Source organism: Drosophila teissieri, chromosome 3L, assembly GCF_016746235.2.
Source record: "Drosophila teissieri strain GT53w chromosome 3L, Prin_Dtei_1.1, whole genome shotgun sequence".
Lineage (NCBI taxonomy): Eukaryota > Metazoa > Arthropoda > Insecta > Diptera > Drosophilidae > Drosophila > Drosophila teissieri.
In genome coordinates, this window is record NC_053031.1 from 22,826,967 (window position 1) to 22,845,405 (window position 18,439).

At 48.7% G+C, this 18,439-nt stretch overlaps 4 protein-coding genes across 6 annotated transcripts; all 4 read left to right on the forward strand.

Annotated features, from left to right (window-relative positions):
* The first annotated feature begins 1,924 nt into the window (after positions 1–1,924).
* Positions 1,925–3,140, forward strand: LOC122615918 (putative phosphatidate phosphatase). Its single transcript, XM_043791095.1, has one exon. The coding sequence runs from the start codon at positions 2,011–2,013 to the stop codon at positions 3,040–3,042; it is 1,032 nt and encodes a 343-aa protein (XP_043647030.1). The 5' UTR covers positions 1,925–2,010; the 3' UTR covers positions 3,043–3,140.
* Positions 3,141–3,975: 835 nt separating this feature from the next.
* Positions 3,976–4,977, forward strand: LOC122615921 (putative phosphatidate phosphatase). 2 transcript variants are annotated; one of them, XM_043791100.1, is made up of 2 exons: positions 3,976–4,059; positions 4,122–4,977. In XM_043791100.1, the coding sequence occupies exon 2, from the start codon at positions 4,295–4,297 to the stop codon at positions 4,973–4,975; it is 681 nt and encodes a 226-aa protein (XP_043647035.1). In that variant the 5' UTR covers positions 3,976–4,059; positions 4,122–4,294; the 3' UTR covers positions 4,976–4,977. The 2 variants fall into 2 exon arrangements, with proteins under 2 accessions (XP_043647035.1, XP_043647034.1); XM_043791099.1 differs by having other exon boundaries at positions 4,058–4,977.
* Positions 4,978–5,192: 215 nt separating this feature from the next.
* LOC122615919 (putative phosphatidate phosphatase) lies at positions 5,193–8,341 on the forward strand. 2 transcript variants are annotated; one of them, XM_043791096.1, is made up of 2 exons: positions 5,193–5,407; positions 6,887–8,341. In XM_043791096.1, exon 2 carries the CDS (start codon positions 7,236–7,238, stop codon positions 8,256–8,258), a length of 1,023 nt encoding a protein of 340 aa, XP_043647031.1. In that variant the 5' UTR covers positions 5,193–5,407; positions 6,887–7,235; the 3' UTR covers positions 8,259–8,341. The 2 variants fall into 2 exon arrangements, with proteins under 2 accessions (XP_043647031.1, XP_043647032.1); XM_043791097.1 differs by lacking the exon at positions 5,193–5,407 and adding an exon at positions 5,654–5,753.
* Positions 8,342–9,679: 1,338 nt separating this feature from the next.
* On the forward strand, positions 9,680–10,732 carry LOC122617358 (putative phosphatidate phosphatase). Its single transcript, XM_043793198.1, has one exon. It carries the CDS (start codon positions 9,748–9,750, stop codon positions 10,663–10,665), a length of 918 nt encoding a protein of 305 aa, XP_043649133.1. The 5' UTR covers positions 9,680–9,747; the 3' UTR covers positions 10,666–10,732.
* The last annotated feature ends 7,707 nt before the right edge of the window (positions 10,733–18,439 follow it).

Here is an 18,439-nt window from a genome sequence, read left to right on the forward strand (position 1 = left end):
TGAATGTCCAACGGCAGTTAGGTGAACACATCGAGGAAGCTAATGGTTCGACAGGAAGTGCGATTCGTCAGATAGGTGACGAACTGCTTTAAACTGCCACCGATAAGTGGGGGCGAATAACCAGACCTAACGTTTCCAGATCGACTCGATGAGGGAGCAATAATAACTTGCCGCAAGTCCCCTCAAGGTTGCGAACCTATCCCAACGCAAAGTTTTCTGCGGATTGAGCAATTTAACCGAGATCAACTTGAATTGATTTTAATTCCTTGCACGTGCAATGCACCCAAGCGATTGAGATCCATAAACCCATTTTGCAGAATTCTCGCACTGATTAACCATTTATAACCGAACTACCAGTAATTACTCATGATTTGATACGAGGGACGCCATTGCATGAGTAAACTTTCTAGCTTCCATTATTTCCGAAATCAAGACGCCCATACGAACATAAAGAAGGTCGGACAGATGGGAATAGCCAGATCGACTCGGCTAGTGATAATCACCAAGGATGTATCACTTTTACTTTCAACGAATCGTTTACCTTAAAATGCTGTGATCAGATACCCTTCTTAGTTGTTGACCATAAAATAATGGTTTAAACCATATTTACCTCAGATTTTAATTGTCTATAAATTACTAAAATCTGAAATGACAAAGTTAGGTTTTTGTTCGCGTTATAATGACTAAATTACCAGACAAGTACGAAAAATACCTTTTCATAAACGCCGAATTTTGTTTGAAGCTCGGTGTTAATTTTACAAGCTAACGAGCCGCATCGCCAGCCGCTTTTGGCCGACTCCAGCCCTGTCTGTTGGTCGTTTCAATTAGCAAACCCGTAACGATCAGCACAGAAGAGAATCTGAAAGCAAGCCAGTTTCCTCTCGGTAATCGCCGATCGAGTAAAAGCTCTAAGCTTGTGGCATACGTCACACCAGAGAAGCGTCAAAGCCATCTGAAGAATGCACATCCATTTGGACGACGTCACAGAACAGGTGTGGAATCACCTGCAACCATCAAGCCAGCGAGCCCCCTCCCTCTCCCTGTTCAGCGGTGCGATGCAAGCCGCGGATCGGTGAGTCACTAGCCGAGAAATGCCTAAAAGTGAAAATTCCCAGCTTCAACTAAGGCCAGCTCAGCGCCAATCGATGGGCGACTCATACTCGTTGGAGCAATTAACCAGCGGCAGGCCAAAATTACCACACTTGAGTGGTGCCCATCGTGGGTCCAGTGGGTTTTCAGTCTTTCTTGTGCCTGTTCCACTTGCTGCCCACTAGGAAATTATGCACACGCACCAAAAAGAGCACAGTCTGTGGCGAAAGGCAAGAACCGAATGCTCCCTCCAAAGAAACCAGTTTGCAGCTTACCACCACCTCCTCTCTTCTGGCGAAGACTTATCTTTTCGCCAAGATTTTCTCCTGGCTCATGAGCAATAAGTGAAACCAGTTCCCCGATCTGGGTAAACAATGGAGTGCGGAGTGGGTGTAAGACCCGAGATCTGTTTATTTTGCACCGATTGTAAATGAAATATGAGTGTGAAGGCTTGCGTTTTCCTCATGAAATATGAGTGCTTAAGAAGTTTACATATCTAGTGGCACTGCACCGCGAGAATTTTCGCAACCCACCTAGAACTTGAGTGCCCTTTGTGTGTCAATTAGTCAAATGTTTTCCCGTGCTGTCGGCGCAATGGAAGATTGACTCGCTGGTAATTAAGAAAGGCAAGCAACCATCAAATGTTTATGGCATGTCGGTGGATGGGAAGCTCCGCCGTTGCCCGGCAACACCAACAACAAAAACACCAATAACAGCAGCAGCTGTTCGAAAAGACTCACGCACCAGCCAACGGACCGCAAATTGCTGCGAGAGAGAGGCCCCAGAAATCACGGTCAGGTTGGGCGACTCACCAGTCACTCTCGGTTAGTAAAGCGCTGTTTGCCAGCCGGTCGAGTCGACTCGAGTCGAGTCGATAGTCGATAGTCGTTCTGCTGTACGGGCAATACGTGAATCCCAGGCATGTCCAAATACTCAAAGCTGGCCCGCGGGCTTTGCGACCTGCTGATCTGGGCGGCCCTCAGCGTAGCCTGTGTGCTGCTCCACAAGATGGGGCGTCCCTTCCGGCGCGGCTTCTTCTGTGGCGACGAGTCCCTCAGCTATCCGCTCCACGACGACACCATCGGCTCCAAGGTGATCATCGCCATTGTTCTCGGAGTGCCCACCGCCGTGATCGCAGTGGTAGAGTTATTTAGGCAGCTGCCCGGTGGCCCGCTTAGGGAGGCGGACGGCAAGAGGCATGGCTGTCGGATCGCCCACCGCCTGGGCGTCCTGTACCGCCAGGCCATGTTCTACCTGTACGGCCTGTCCATGGTCACGTTCACCACGATGCTAACGAAGCTGTGCATCGGGCGCCTGCGACCGCACTTCTTCGCCGTGTGCCAGCCCATGCTGCCGAACGGAAGCGGCTGCCAGGACGCCCAGAATCTGGGACGCTACATCGACAGTTTCACATGCAGCAACGCCAACATGACCGACTACCAGTTCAAACAGCTCCACCAGTCCTTCCCCAGCGGCCACGCTAGCATGGCCATGTATGCTATGCTCTACCTGGCCATTTACCTGCAGGTGGCGCTCAGTACGCGCGTCACCAAGCTGCTGAAGCATCTGCTGCAGTTCCTCTTCGTTATGTTCGGCTGGTACGTCTCGCTGACCAGGATCATAGACTACTACCACCACTGGAGCGACGTCTTAGCGGGGGCGGCACTGGGCGTCGTTTTCGCCTGGCTTACTAGTGCCTACGTGGGCGACTTGTTTGCCGGCAAGCGCTGGCCGAAGGCTGGCTACTCGGCCAACACGCTGCGCAAGCCGCAAGTCTCACCGAAGAGCTCCACCAAGTCGCAGGCAGGAGGGTCCACGTCAGGAGCGGGTCAGCCGCCCTCCCTGCCGGCCTATACCTTTGGAACGCTGCCCTATCTGGCGGCACATCCCGCCCAGGCGCAGGCGCAGGCGCAATACGCCCAGCCCTATCACAACTACGGCTACGTGCCCTGAGCTCATGGCCGGATTCCATTAGCAAAACCTAGCTTAGAAATGCCCACAAACATACTCACACTCACAAACTAAGACTTGCACAGAATTCCTGTTTTGTTGTCTGTATTCTAGTGAAATAAATATATTCAAGTTCGATACGAACATTCAGCTCGTTTCAGTCGGTGGTATGGCGCATCGAAAATTGGCTAATGGTCTGGTAGAATAGAATGGTTTATCTATTGACACATGATGCTGACCTCGCATACTTTCGAATCTTCATATTACAATTGAGGAGATATCCGGAGTTTGGGCTTACCTACAAAAGAAAAAAGAACAGAGGGGCTTTTATTAATATTTAAAAATTCACATTCCGATGATATTACAACATAAATATTCTGGGGAATAAAACAATTCAATGGCAAATAGGTTGCTAAATTTACAGCTATCTTGCTTTTGTCTAAAATGTCACACAAAGTATGATCACGCCGGCTCGACGGGGGCAATCAAAGAAAATAATATTTGCTAATTTTGAAAATGTAAATTAACTTAATTTAAATACGAATAAACAAACAAGTCATTAAGACATTAATTGCGAAGCAAATTGTAGTCGTATACAATTAAGGCTTAAGGCCTATGCTTTGTGTACAACTTGGGTTGAAATAATCCGCAAGAAATTAAGTTCATTAAACTTAGTTACCTTAATAAATAGAACAAACCTTGCATTAGATCCTTGAAAACTTATTCTGGTTTTGGAATGTAGTAACAGATCAACAAAGGATTTAAAAAAACCCCCACCAACTTAAGTGAATGCTTTTTCCGATTGTAGAATAAATTTACAGAGTCGTAGCATACTTGACCATTCGATAACCGAATGAGACCCACCGCCCGATCGGAGGGAAAAGCAACACAAAGGTTTGTGAAACAAGTTTACATGTTTAGTAATCCCAAACACCGCTGGACTGATAGAAATGCAAATGAGCTCGAACCAGGTCGAAAGAATCCGATGGCTTCGACCCGCTCAATCTTCAGTGTGAAAATGTGCGGCAACCCGAACACGCGTCTCCTCTTCCGGCTGGTCATTGACTTCCTGATTCTCTTAGGGATCTATGGAGCGGCCTTGGTGGTGCTGCCCCTGCAGCTGCCCACCGCACAACGGGGATTCCACTGCAGCGATACCAGTCTGAAGTATCCCTATCGCCAGCCCTGGCTGACGAAGGTCCACCTTACGATCGCAGTGGTGGCCCTGCCCGCGGTGTCTGTGCTCGTGGTGGAGATGCTCTCGGCCGCTGTGGTGCCCAGCTCCATGGAGCTGAAGCAGCGCTTCGTCTTCGTCGGCGTCCGCATCCCCAGATTCATCAGCGAGTGCTACAAGGCCATTGGCGTTTACCTATTCGGTCTGGGCCTTACCTTGGTGGCGGTTCGGCTGACTAAGCACTCGACGGGCCGACTGAGGCCCCACTTCTTCGATGTCTGTCAGCCGACGTGGGGCGAGGAGGCCGGCGAAAGCTGCTCCGACCTGACCGCGGAAAACTCCACATTCTATCTCGAAAGCTTCAGCTGCACGGAGTTCGCCGCCCCGCTGGATCTGCTCGCTCTGGTGCGCCACTCCTTCCCCAGCGGGTTCGTTTCCACCACTTGCTACGCCATGGGCTTTCTAATTTTCTATGCACAGGCCAGACTGTTTGCTCCGTGTCTGCGATTAGTGCGAGCCTCCCTACAACTGGCATGTGGCTTGCTGGCCTTGATGGTTTGTTGGGAGCGCATCTCCACCTACCAGAACCACCTAACGGATGTGGCAGCGGGAGCTGCTCTCGGTGGGTGGATGGCCTTTTTTGCAACGGTCTATGTGGCCCACCTATTTGTGGAGGTGCGAGTAAAACGCCGTCCAATGCCAAGAAATGAACAGATCTACGGCTATGCGGGGTACTACAACAGAGCCACTTACGGCTACTGATGTTCGATGTGTTGGCGTTCCTAGATAGCTAGTTCTAGTTAATAAAAGTATTATTACGTGTGAATGCAACTAGTTTGTGTTTGGTTTATGGGGTGTATCGTTTTAGGTAATCGGATTTTAATAGAACTTTATGCTTTATCTTGATGCAAAGTCTGTATTCTAGCACCGAAACATTTATTTTTTTTTTACGTCAAATACTAAACGAATCACTAAATACACGAGTGTGCTTAAATTGGTATTGACCTAGTAGTGCTGTAAAGTAGGGTTCCCTAAAAACAAGTTCGCTAATATTTCGTCCAAGCGAAACAAACGCAAGTTACCTATTTGGCTTATGCACATATTATATACTGTGATGTCCAAACTCTAACCGGAGCTGGACTTAAATGTTAAGCGTATTATTAAACTTTTTAAGATCGAGTCTATCCCAATTCGGTAAGCAACTTTCAAGTGCATCTGGAATACTCAGATTCGACATAGCCGAGTTCCGAACCCTTCGCCGCTTACGATCCACTACTCATCGAGTTGTTGGCGATCGCCACCTTCTGATATGGCAGCTGACCAGCGTGCACAGCCGCCTCTCTCTGTCGCTGCCTTAATGGGGCTTCTCCCGCTCTTTTGATACGTCCGCCGGTACAAGAAACGCTCTTTAGATTTGTTTACAAAGTCTGGTTTCATTCAGTCGCAAGCGAGAAGCGGCGCCTAGAAGTTTGCAGGTCGGGGTTGAACGAGTTCCAGAAGTCGGTTGTGAGCGTCGTTAAACAATTAATTTGCCGTAAAGGTGAATAATTATTTAATTATACGGCGCAGTACGTCTTAGTGGCAATGAAAACAGAAACGTGATGACATATAATCAAGCAGCAATCGTAAAGGACCCATTAAAAGTGTAATAGTTACCTAGCTCAAAGTTCACAGGACTCTTTAAAGTACCAGCATGCCGTACTTAAAGAACTATCTGCGCGTAAGCCCCATGGTGGAGCCGTTGTCCGAGCTCCAGTAAGCTCCAACAAGCATACGGTTCAAATAAATATGCTCAGTATGGGTAGTGGTATTTGTGGGAGGGGCAGAGATGCATACTCACAGAGGCAGGCCGCCTTAATTCAATCATATGTCGCTTATTCATTCAATTAAAGGTCGCGCCATTTGACGTCCCACTATGAATGCGACTGTGAATACAAATATCAAAGCGAGTGAGTGTGCCCGAAGCCAAGACGGCGACTCTGGGGATGATTTGGTGCCCGCTTTGACGGTTTTCCATTTTTTAATGTAATTGACAGTTAAACTTTGTGTACATGTTCAGGAGACACTCCCCCTTTCCCTGCTCCCAACAGGGATGTCATACAGATCAGAGTCTTGGAAGCAGAAGAGCGGCCACAATGGGGGCCATTCTTGGGCGGAGATTAGCGAGTGCTCGAGTACGGCGCTCCATCCAAGCGGAGCTGACAGTCTACGTTCCCGATAATGCGAATCTCGCGAAGACGCGCCTATTCATCGGCTGGCTGCCCTAGCACAATAGAATGCCATTTAATGAGTAAGCTGTTAGTCACTCCTAAAGAACTGCTTATTGACCCGGTCTTATCGATGCTCTGCCGCTCCGTCGAAGCTTACCAAGGTACCAAGATAGAAACCCTTAGCAAATATCAACTAGATACCAAGAGAGCAAGTGAGCAATCTCAAAAGGCGCTGAATTGCAATGATCAGGCACTAAAGAAGCTTTCGCGACTATCATGCACACTCGAATTTATCTTATCAAACTGATCTTGAGCTTGTTTGAGCAGTACACTGGGCAGAATCGGGGTCAATGGAGATCTCATTTATACATATTAAAATTTGATTAATATTCATTTTTGACTGCTCTATATATGGGTCATATCTTATGTAAATAATTTTAATCGATCCGATGTTTTATTTCAGTGTTTCAGTGTGGGTAATCTGGACAAATGAAGAACCGCAGCCATAATTAGATCCCCGTAGACGGCTAACTACCATAAAATAGGCCATAAACAATCTGCTCTGACGCAGAGAATTGATAAACAGGAGAGCGCTGGGGAGCCAAAAACAATGCCGAATATCGGGAGAGTGCCGCCTATTAAATGAGCGTTAAATTAAAAGAACGTTACCCAAACGACGCCAACTCAGTCAGCCACTGACAACGAACCCGACGAAACCACCGACCCGGCGGGAAAACAACCAAACGAATCGAAAAGCTAATTGCCAGCAGGCAGAAAGGCCATTTGGAATATTAAATAATTAAGCCAGTGAAATGCGCGACGCGCCCGAAGATCAGTCCGCAACAGTCTCGATGCCGGCATCTGTATCCGTCTCTGCCGGCGGCTCCACGCCAGCGTCTTCTGAACGCCGGATGACGCAGCGCCTTCTCTTGGAGCTCTTGGTGGTGGTGGTGCTCGTCATTCCCATCTGCGTGTACGAGTTCGCGGTGGATCCCGTGCGACGCGGCTTCTTCTGCGACGACGAGAGTATCAGCTATCCGTTCCAGGACAACACCATTACGCCTGTGATGCTCGGCCTGATCGTGGGCCTTCTGCCGGTCCTGGTCCTTGTGGTGGTGGAGTACGTAAGCCACCTGCGCGCCGGAGACATCTCGGCCACGGTGGACCTGCTTGGCTGGAGGGTGTCCACGTGGTACGTGGAGCTGGGCCGCCAGTCCACCTACTTCTGCTTTGGCCTGCTGCTCACCTTCGACGCCACCGAGGTGGGCAAGTACACCATTGGACGCCTGCGACCGCACTTCCTGGCCGTTTGCCAGCCGCAGATGGCGGATGGGAGCATGTGCTCCGATCCGGTTAACCAGCACCGCTACGTGGAGAACTACGAGTGCGCCGGAGAGGGCTTCTCTGTGGAGGACGTGCGCCAGGCCCGCCTCAGCTTTCCCAGCGGGCACTCTAGTATGGCTTTCTACGCCATGATTTATGTGGCGCTCTACCTGCAGCGGAAGATCACCTGGCGGGGATCGAAGCTGACCCGGCACTTTGTGCAGTTCGCGATGGTGATGGTAGCCTGGTACACGGCCCTCAGTCGCGTGATGGACCACTGGCACCACTGGTCCGACGTCCTTTCCGGATCGCTACTTGGTGTGACCGGCGCTCTAATTACCGCCCACTATATAGCAAGGATGTTCGACGACGGGGCAAGCCATATTCTAAGCGTAGGTCTGAGGAGGGAAGACACAGCAGCCACGCTTCAGGAGGAGGTCTGTCCCACCACACCCCCGCCGTACTCGGCGAACAACAGCTTCAGCGTGGATCAGTACTGCTCGAAGGTGTAGGGCGGAAAACATACTTTCGCGGCAATGTAAATTCGAAACATTCCAAAGGTAGCAATAAAGATTAGTCGACCTTTCAGTACGAATTAAATCTGTAGTAGTTGTAGAGCATAGTAACTATATAGAGGTCACCCATATTTATGTATGGCTCATGTGAGTCTGTTCCTGCAATCTCATCTAAGTATAAGTCATAGTATTATTAACTGTATGTATTTTAATTGGTACTCTAAAAATAAATAAGTACTATGAATGTATCGCACTGCGTTGTTTAGGCAGCTTCCATTGTAGGCTTACTCGCTTATTTGTTCTAAGTACACATTATTTCGCATTTAGACGATCACTTACATTTGTGGCCACGTGAATAGTAAGTTCTTTTTAATATTGGAATCTTTAATATTGGAAATTTTCTATTTTATTATTTATTTTATTATACATAATGAAACGGTTTCTCCGCTTTCCGCTTACAACTATTTTTCGTGACTAATTTATCTATCATGTCTATTTTTGTGTGTACCCGTTCATTCCTTATGACATACAAATTTCTCGACGATTATTATTGCTTACGTAGTTTCGGAAATAAATATTAAGACTTGTAAATGTTTTTCTAAGCATTTTTTTCAAACAAAAATATGTTAGTAGTTGCATATGCATGTTGCAAAATAGCAAACTATTTTTACGACCTCATCTGTACATTTTCAATTTGGGCTTTCATTGACTCGATTTTCGCACAGTGCGTCATACCTGACTGCATGGGCTACTGGTATCGTTTGGAATGTGTGTTGGCCATTACTCATCAACGATTTTGATGATTTTGTGCTGCGTCACTATATAAGTCGAAGAGGTCAGCTTCTCCCGAAATACTCTACAACGATCGTGAGAAGGCACCATAGAAATTTCTCATACAATTTTATTCAATTGGAGATCCCAACCCATGAATCCGGCGATATTAATATGATTTGAATGAACCCCTGACCCAGCAATTAATAAAGGTGGAAGAGAACCGCAGAGAGGGCTTGAGCGGAGCTTTTGCAGAGCTTTTAGGGGCTTTCTCTATCTGCGGCCTACGTAAGCCTGAGATTTCGGATCCGCAGTAAACAGCAACTCGCGTGTTTTGCGCAAGTTACTTCAGGGCCAGACTGGGAGAGGGTAGTGGTTACAGCGCCAGCACGTGCGTGGCAACAGGCTGATAGCTGGTAGCTGATAAGGCCGTAGAACAGCAAGATCGACCGATGGTGCGTACTTTGTTTTGCCGACCCGGCGTTTCCATACAACGAGAAATACATAGTTGCGACGTCAGCCCAAGCCCCTTTCTGGCTGGGGCTTAATAATAATACAATCAGCCGCAACAGTACGAATTGTTTAATAATAATCCGAGGTGACTGCGTCCGAGCCCAGATTGCTGGGGGCTGATGTTCGACTTCAACTCAATTTACTAGTCAGTGACTACTGAACCGTTGAATCGGTCGCACGGAACGCGGGTCGAGCATTAAAAATGAGCTCCAGTTTAAGGCTCCGCCCCCCCATCCGCCTCTTGGTGGACCTGGTGCTGTTGGGTCTACTTATTGTCCTGGTGGAGAACTTCGGCCGCATTTGGGGGCCTCCGACGAAGCGTGGTTTCTTCTGTGATGACGAGTCCTTGATGTATCCATACCGCGAAAACACAGTGAGCCCCATGCTGCTTCACTGGCTGGGACTGTACCTTCCACTGATCAGTCTCGTCGTCCTTGAAAGCTTTCTCAGCCACCGGAAAGACAGTGCTCCCTGGGGAACACTATGGCCGGTGTACAACACCGTGCGCTGGTTCCTTTACGGCTACGTATTCAACGACCTACTCAAAGGAATCGGAAAGCAGGCAGTCGGGCGACTGAGGCCCCACTTCTTCGCAGTGTGCAGTCCTCAATTTCTGGACGGCACTAGCTGCTCAGATGCGTCGCACAGAGGTGCCCTGAAATACCACACAGACTACGAGTGCCAGCCCAATCTGTCCCAAGCCACCGAGGAAATGATTCGGGACGTAAACGTGTCCTTTCCCAGCGGCCACTCCGCCATGGCCTTCTATGGCCTGGTGTTTGTGGCACTGCACCTGCGCCGCCGCCGCTGGCCGCTGTCTGGATCCCTGCTCAGTCCTGTACTGCAGCTGGCCTGCGTGGCTCTCGCCTGGTTCGTGGCCATCAGCCGGGTCATGGACTACAAACACCACTGGTCGGATGTTGCGGCCGGATCGCTGTTGGGTGCCGGCAGCGCCTTTGCGGTTTCTCGGGCTGCCGCGTCCGAGGAGCTACAATGGAGGTGCCAGGAGTCACTTGCAAATGCGAAGCAGGTGGCTGCAGTGGTCGATGGGGCCGCAGTCAAAGAGGGCCAACAGATGCCGCATGATTTGTCTCTGGTTACGTGCCAGATCTCTAATTAGTCGTAGTTTCGTTTTAGCTGCAGCACTGGTAGTTTAAGGTTGACAATAAAGCTAGCGACAAGAGAAACGCGATAGTTGTTCTTTTGGTTGGAGGGGTGAAAACGGGGAGGAAACATTATAGAAGCCAGATCAAAAAATGCGCATATCGTGCCGATTCAGTAAAAACTAGAAACATCAAGATTAATCAAACGCTTGATGGAACTGAAAAACAGTGATTAGCTAAGCAGCTGCATCGCCAACAAATATGGTTCTATATCAGTACCACTTGTGGTTTTCCCATTCCAATTCAATTTACAAACTTCTAAATTACCATCTCATGGAAAGTTGTATTTACTCGCTAAAATCGTAAGTACGTAAATTGTGGCTACCTTAGAAATGCTGAAGGTGTGCCAATATTTGGACGCAGTGACTGGCACAAATAACGGGCAGGTTTGTGTTAATCTTCCCGCGGATTTTTTATCGGCTTCTCTAGCAGGGTACGCGAATAGATTTCTTAGAAAACCGTGCTGTGAAGGTCCCACGGTGTTTTAAGCAACATCAAACATATCTTCGAGTGACGTATTTAAAAACACCGTAAGAAATTTAGAAGTTAAGCTGAATAAACTTTTGATTGCCTTTGTTGTTGCGCTGACAACGTGCTAGAAATTAGCGGCTCCTTCAGTTTCATCACCAGCGAGCTTTCGATCGACGTAACCGCAGTCAACAAGTCCAACGACCACCACCCAATCCGAATCCCAATCCCAATCCCAATCAGGGTCGTGCTGAAGGGAGGCATGAATAAATTTTTAGCAGCAGCGCGTAAATTGGTAAAAACACCCTGAGCCATATCAGCCTAATCTGCGCCACTGATGATGATGCTCAACACCTGGAGCCAGCCAAATCCGAGGTCGGATTTGCGACCTGGATCACTCCGCACACCCTCATCAGGTGGGCCACAGGCGCCTGGGCCGCAGCTTAATTGGCTCATTTATTTTAATGGCAAAGAAAATGCTGGGAAATTGTGGTTTTTTCCACGCCTCTCTGACTAATTCCAGGCTCCTAGTGGCCCTCCTCGCCCTGGCTTTTATTATGATTAATTATGGCTCGCATACACAGGAAAACTGACCCAAAGCTCCACTTTCTTGCCAAGTTTTGCAACTGTGTCAAGTTGTTGTTGGCTCCGGCTCCAGCTCCAGATTCGAATGATAAATTTCTAAGTAATTTATTTTAATCTGCAGCGACAGTTCCTGCCACACTAGCGCATTCCCCTATCCATCTACCCTTCACCGTTGCCAGCTAGTTTTTATTCGTTAATTAAACGGAAAATATTTGCATACCAACAGCGAGCGTGCGGAAGTTTAGATGCAATCCGAAACAATGACCCACATCCAGCATTAGCAAAAGTTTTGATTTGTTTGGCTTACTCCACTGGATTTTATGGAAGGGGATACCGACGAAACTTGGAACTCGTGTTCCTTGGGAGTTCATTAGGCCCCGGTAACCGGAGGAAGTTTTCCCTGCGACAGGCTAATTGCAAATGGTCAGGACATCTGGAGACCCCACTCCCCACTGAGCTGCCTCTCTTTAGTCCCCCCTGACCTCTGCCATCAATCCGAGCTCTTGATCAGCCCGGACTTCCTATCAATCGCTGCAACACATGAAATTCAAGAGCTTCGCTGTTGTCGAGTCTCTAATCACCGTCAGGTGTGATAATGCGGCCAGTCGATGTCCGGACTGGTCTGGTCCAGTACGGCAGTTTGTCATTCCGCATTATCTGCCCCGTCGCCAGCACACTAGTCTTTCAGATGTCCATCGTTCGAGGCAGGGTACCGTCGCTCCGTAGTTTCGAAAACATTTTTGCATGGTTGTTTGCTCAACAAAATATCCCGAAGCATTTCGGGGATTTCCCACTCATCCTGCTGCAACATGCGCTTCATATTTCTGCGGTTGTCGTCCAGGTCCTGGCCAGCTTTTCCACTTGCTATTTGCCATCAGCAGTCATCAGAGTTTCCCTTTCGAACCCGCCCTGGACCACATCAGACCAGACAAACCCGCCACCCCGCCACTCTGCTCAGCTCTGCTCCAATCGTTGGCTCCATGTGTGTAAAGACAATTTGATAATCGCAAAATGCAGCATAGTTTGAGTTAATGAAGCTTGTGTGCTATGTGTGCCACCTTCGTATGGCATCCCCTGAAAGTTCCACCCAGAGGACCATGTCGTTGTCGTTGTTTGTTGGACAACAACCGGAGCGTTTTGCTAGCCAATTAGTAATTTGCTTGCTGCCCGGCGAGGGAACGGTTGGCCAGGACCAACCAGACACTAAGGTCTGTGCCTGACAACCTGAGGAAGTTTTTAAATAACCGTGGTAAAGTTATGAGTTGCCTAGATGGAGGGGAAGAGACTTGACTTATCTCGTTTAAAGGCGCTATTTTAAGAGAAATCATGGAACGAATATTCCGAAGGACGCTTGTTACATCTTACACTGTTTTAATTCAACGCACTCAGTCGGATATCCCACTGCGAGCTATGAACTTCATCGTTTATCTTCCATCGCCAGCACGGCAACATTGCAGTTTGAATGGAAAACAGCGAGATCCAAGTTGGGAAAAACAAACCGGTTGTGCCCAGCGTCACCTCTGTGCCCGGCTCGCTTCCGACTCGATGTCCTGTCGCAGGAATCACACGCATTTCCGACACGTGACATCAAAGGACAGACGGCGGCCATTTTGTCGCCGCCATCATTATTAATGGGGCCGACACAGGAGCTGGGGGAGGGAGAGCAGGAAATATTTCGCGGCCATTTCACGCTCGTGCTTTCTTTTCGATGTCTCTGACAATTTTGACGGTTGTGCTGCACGGAATCGGGGATGTCCTGCTCCTGCGCTCCGGACAGCAGTCGAAACAGGTGTGGCCGTCAACCGGCAATCAACTTTCATTTAGCAGCATCATTTGTCACGCTTGTTTATTGCCCGGTTACGTGTTGGTCGCACTTAATGGCTGTTATTGTCGCTCCACCCAGCAGGGAAACCCGAATGCAAGACTGTGCAAGACGGTGCAAGACGGTGCAAGACGGTGCAAGAAGGAGCGCATTAGCCCGGTACGGTCTGCGCCATTGGAGATGTATCGATTTAAAATAAGAGCAGCTGCCAGTGGGGATGTTTTAGAAAACACCACCTATATGGGGTCACTCCATTATACCACTCCTTCACAAATCATCCGTGCCCTGCTCACGAGCTCATAACTAAAACATAACCCCAATTATGCCACAAGCTCCGTTGCTGATTCATTGATGAGCTCCGGCAGAGGCCAAAAACGAAATAAACGAAATAAAAACGCAGCCACAGCTAATGCCGCGTTGATTATGAATATTTCAGGGTTCCAAACAGCCGGTTCTATGATCATTTCCCTGGCCATGATGATGGTGATGATTATGGGGGGCATGGGGCTCCCACGTACGTGGGCAATAAATTTATATGCCTGCCCTGCCTGCCGGGCATATCAGAATTTACATTTTGGCAATTTCCAGCTGTCGAGGACCCACTCTGGCCACTAGCCGCAGGGCCGATAGGAAATCTTCGACGGGTTAGAGCCTGGAGCCGCATCGGAGTGCATCGCGTAAACTCCGTTACATCGCTGCCGTCTCGCTTTGGCCAGCAAATGCAATTTCCTAATTTCTCATTGGGGAAATGGTGTTAAGAACGTGAACGGGGTCTGCTGACCACTCGATCCGGGGTCGCTCCGGCTGATTGACCGGCTGGATCGAGGGAGGGGAGAAGCGGAGCGGATCCCGGACCGGACGGAGGTGGTTCTGAAGGTGTTCGCTTTCAAATTAATGACCCAACGAGGCAGACGATGAGCTGCAGCTACAAATGCAGGGAATACAGCCGGAAAAAAGAAGAGGAGCGGCCGCAGACAAAGGCGCATAAATGCATAAAGTGAAGTAGGAAAATTGCTGCAATTGGAGAGTATCTCTGGGGAATCCCCCAAAAACCCCCTATGCCTGCCCGCTGCTTATGCAAAGCAAATTGGTTTATGCATGAGGCGGCGAACAGACGAAACCAAACCAAACCATACGAATCGTAGCGTAAGGATGTAAAGAGCTTCACACTAAAACAGCCAAAGTCAGAGCTGATATGATGGAAATTTTGGCGGAAGCGGAGGGTGAGAATAGGGGAAGGAGGTGCCACTACCATCCGTTAGGGCCGGAGGTCGGGGCTAAGTAAATTGTTGGCTCAGCCCTTGATTAGCTTAGCCGAGTTCAAACAGGGAGGTCAGCATGTGCGCGGTGGGGTGCGAGATGGGGACTGATACGGAGAAGCTGCAGGAAGCCTTAATGCATTTTGAAAACCACCGAGCGGAATTTATGTATGTGCATCAGTTCCAACGAGCGCTTCTCACAGATGGGCGTTGCATTAAAATTTCAACATGCAACTCCTCTCTTATGCCGCGTTAAAGCTAAATGCTACGTTCTCCCAGAAGTAGATAATGCGGTCTCTTTTGAGGTAGAAAGTCTGGGGCCCTATGGCTTCCTAGGAAAACATAAATGCTTTTAAAATGCAAACGGTCATAATACAAACGTTCCAATGGATAATGATAACCGCATATCGTATCCTTCATCTTTCCTTCTATTCGGGTGCCAAAATCAATAAACGACCACATCGAAGATGTCGAAGGCTTATAAGTAAAATTGGATTCAAAAAAGGGATCGAGCGATTGAAGAAACGAGAACCAGTCCTGGTTCGACGCTAAGTAAGCAAATAATAATAAAGAGCGGAACAACAGCAAAAGCGCACATTGTTTTTGGATACATCCAATACAGATTAAGGTCTGCACGACCATCGATGACGACATGAAGGAGGGAAAAGCTGTCATGGCACACAAGCACAGCCTGTTTCATTTTATAGAACGAAAGCGAAAGGGTGAACGCATAATCATCACTGTTAACGGCCGGCCGACGGAAGAACGGAAGAAGGTTCGTCGAAAAATCGCGCATATGACCTCCCAAATGAATGACAGCAATTACGCAGTCAATGGTGGCGCTGCAATTGTTCGCTCTTTTCTCGTCTTTCATTCCAGCTACCGTTTGCCCTTTGCTCCTGTATGGGCGGTCATTAAAGTGGTGCCGCCAACGCTGTCAACAGGCTCTAACCCGATCCGCACACACATTCTTGTCCACATCCGCCATGGTTATGACACATAAAAAGCAACTGGCCCAGACTGGGCCACCGACTGGGCCCAGTCTGCTCAAGGACAACAAAGACTTTTCCGTTATCAGCCGGATGGCCCATGGGTACCGGCTTTTGGTTGCTGGTCGAAATGCGCAGAGCCAGCAAAACCAACAAAATGCGAGGGGGAAGACCACTAAGTCGATTATTTATATTACTTCAGCAGCCATCGAGGGATGGGCTATGCGTTTTTCGAGCATATTTTAAACTTTTTATGTGCCCATCCGCAAGAGCTGAAGAGCGGAAGAAATTGAAGAAGCGGAGTCGGCCGACGCAATTGTCTGTGATTTCAGTGGAGCTCACAGATTCCTTTGAGCGCCCCACAAACTAATTTAATGGAAAGGGCCATGTAGCTCGCGAAACCATCGGGCAACACCCTTTGACCACTTTGCCACTCATTTTCACACGCTCCTATTGCCGGAAACTCGCCTTTCGTCTGCCGCCGTTGATGCCTACATGTTGATCCCGTCACAAACGGAACGAGCTCCCAGCTCCAGTTGAGCACCACTCCCCTCATGCGGATCTGTCGCCCGGGGACTTTCGGCGTCTGTTGACCAAAACGCGTAACCAATTTTGGCCAACGCCTGCAACGTTCGATGTGTTGCAGCTTGCAGCTTGCTGCCGTCGCTGTCGCAGTCGCTGTTTTGCTGTCGCTGTTTTGCTGTTTGGCCGTCTGGATGCTGCTGTGCCCCGAGGCCAATCTCCCTGCTGCAGCAAGTGCCGCACTTCATCATTACCCGGTCGTTATCGCTTTTTGAATTTAAATAATGGTCACGGGGTGGGGCCGATGCAGCTCCATGGAAGCCGTGGCAAACTGATTTACAATGTGCCCGACACTTGCAGCGAATCGCAACCATGCCGCTGTACCCAGCGTACTCGTGGCTCTGGCCGCTCCGCCTGATTGTTGATGAGATGATGTTGTGGCCCAGAGAAGCGAGAGTTCAATTCGGGCTTCTGCTGCCGCTTGGAGCCTAACCGCACTCGGAACGCTCTGGGGGTTTTTATCACACATTCGACCCGTGTGCATTTGCGGCTGTATGCATAATTTGCATCACAACGGTCCCTTTCCGCGGCCTACTGCCCGAACGGCCCTTGTTTCCTCCCACAGAGGGCTGCCATGAAAATGATCATTAAAGAACGCGAAAATGTTGTAGGCGAAATGTGTTTTCGGTTTGCCTTTGAAATGTCAATTTCGGTTGCCGCCGGTTTCCATTTTATATTGATGTGTCACAAAGTGGGTGCGGCCCGAAACCCGGCGGTTGAGGGATAAATGTCCATATTGTTGCGGTGAGCATCGATATTTTGTCATTTTATGCGTGCATTTTGCTATAGTTCCAAAACAGTAGCCACAAATAACGAGCTTGAATCGTTTGATTTTAAAATATATGTATGGAAGCATCCGGCCGAAATGAACGGTCTAATCAAAGTTTAGACAAGTCAAGAATCCCGCCCCAACGCTAAGTAATGAAGTCATATGGCTGCTGCAGTGTTTTTCTTGTCTATTGCCAACTGCAGCGGGGCAAGAAATTCGGCCAGTTCAAGATGCCAAACACGCTTTTCCCCCATTCCACTCCTCGATTGTGTGGACACTCAAAGCTGTTAGTGAAGTGCTCGTTGACTATACACCAAAAAAAAAAATGCCAAAAAAAAAGGACGAGGAAAAATCGAAAATTGGGAATGGCGCAGAGGCGAAGAATTCGCTGACTTCCAATCAGTTCGTCAGGCGGCGCATAAAACGGCCGAATGGAAAGTGGGCGACGTGAAAGGGAGCCGACAAACGCCAAATGTCCATCATCTGCAATGGCAATAAAACTGGCCAAAGGCGGGCCAAGGATTCACTGGGCAATGCAACGCATATAAAATATTTGCCGCAGAGCAGCCAACCAAGTGGGATGTAGATGTGGACGTGGATGCAGACGTGGATGTGGCTCTTGTGCAGATGGGTCAAAGATGAATGCCGAAAACGGCGAAAATTATGCTGAGTGAAAAATTGCCTTCCTTGGGTAAAAAAAGCGGGGCGGGATTGGGGTGGTTCAGTTCAGGTGCAGATAGAAAAGAGCACGCGTGAGAGGAACAGATTATCGTTGCATACTTTCTGCGGCTGTGGTTTCGACCTGTCCAAAACGAGCTCCTAGCTGTTTCCTGCTCCCTTCGTATTTCGGCTGCATATCAAAATCCCATAAAATCAAGCATACACGCGGGCGCAAGCGAACTTCCTTTTTAGTCCTTTTGGCCATCCCCATCCCTTCCTGTGTTAATTGTGCAACGATTCCTTGGCATTTGCTTTGCTGCGCTTGCAGTTTGACTCTATTGCGTCCTCCTGGCCACTATTCTTGTGCCATTCTATTAGGATTTTGGGCGGATTTATTGTTGCTCTCCGTCTGTGTTGCTTTAGTCCTTGAAAGAATTGTGTAAACGGGACCTTTGATGGGAATTGGATTTGTCAGTTGGTTAATTCGTGGCTGCGAGGGTTTGTCAAACGGAGTTTTAACATTTCGCCCTACCTTTCAATCTCTTTATCAATAGCATGCTGCACCAGACTCCTCCTCTGACAGTTTTCCCAGGGCCA

Coding starts and splice junctions, on each gene's coding strand:
- LOC122615918 (XM_043791095.1), top strand. CDS start 2,011: ATGTCCAAATACTCAAAGCTGGCCCGCGGGCTTTGCGACCTGCTGATC.
- LOC122615921 (XM_043791099.1), top strand. CDS start 4,058: ATGTGCGGCAACCCGAACACGCGTCTCCTCTTCCGGCTGGTCATTGAC.
- LOC122615919 (XM_043791096.1), top strand. CDS start 7,236: ATGCGCGACGCGCCCGAAGATCAGTCCGCAACAGTCTCGATGCCGGCA.
- LOC122617358 (XM_043793198.1), top strand. CDS start 9,748: ATGAGCTCCAGTTTAAGGCTCCGCCCCCCCATCCGCCTCTTGGTGGAC.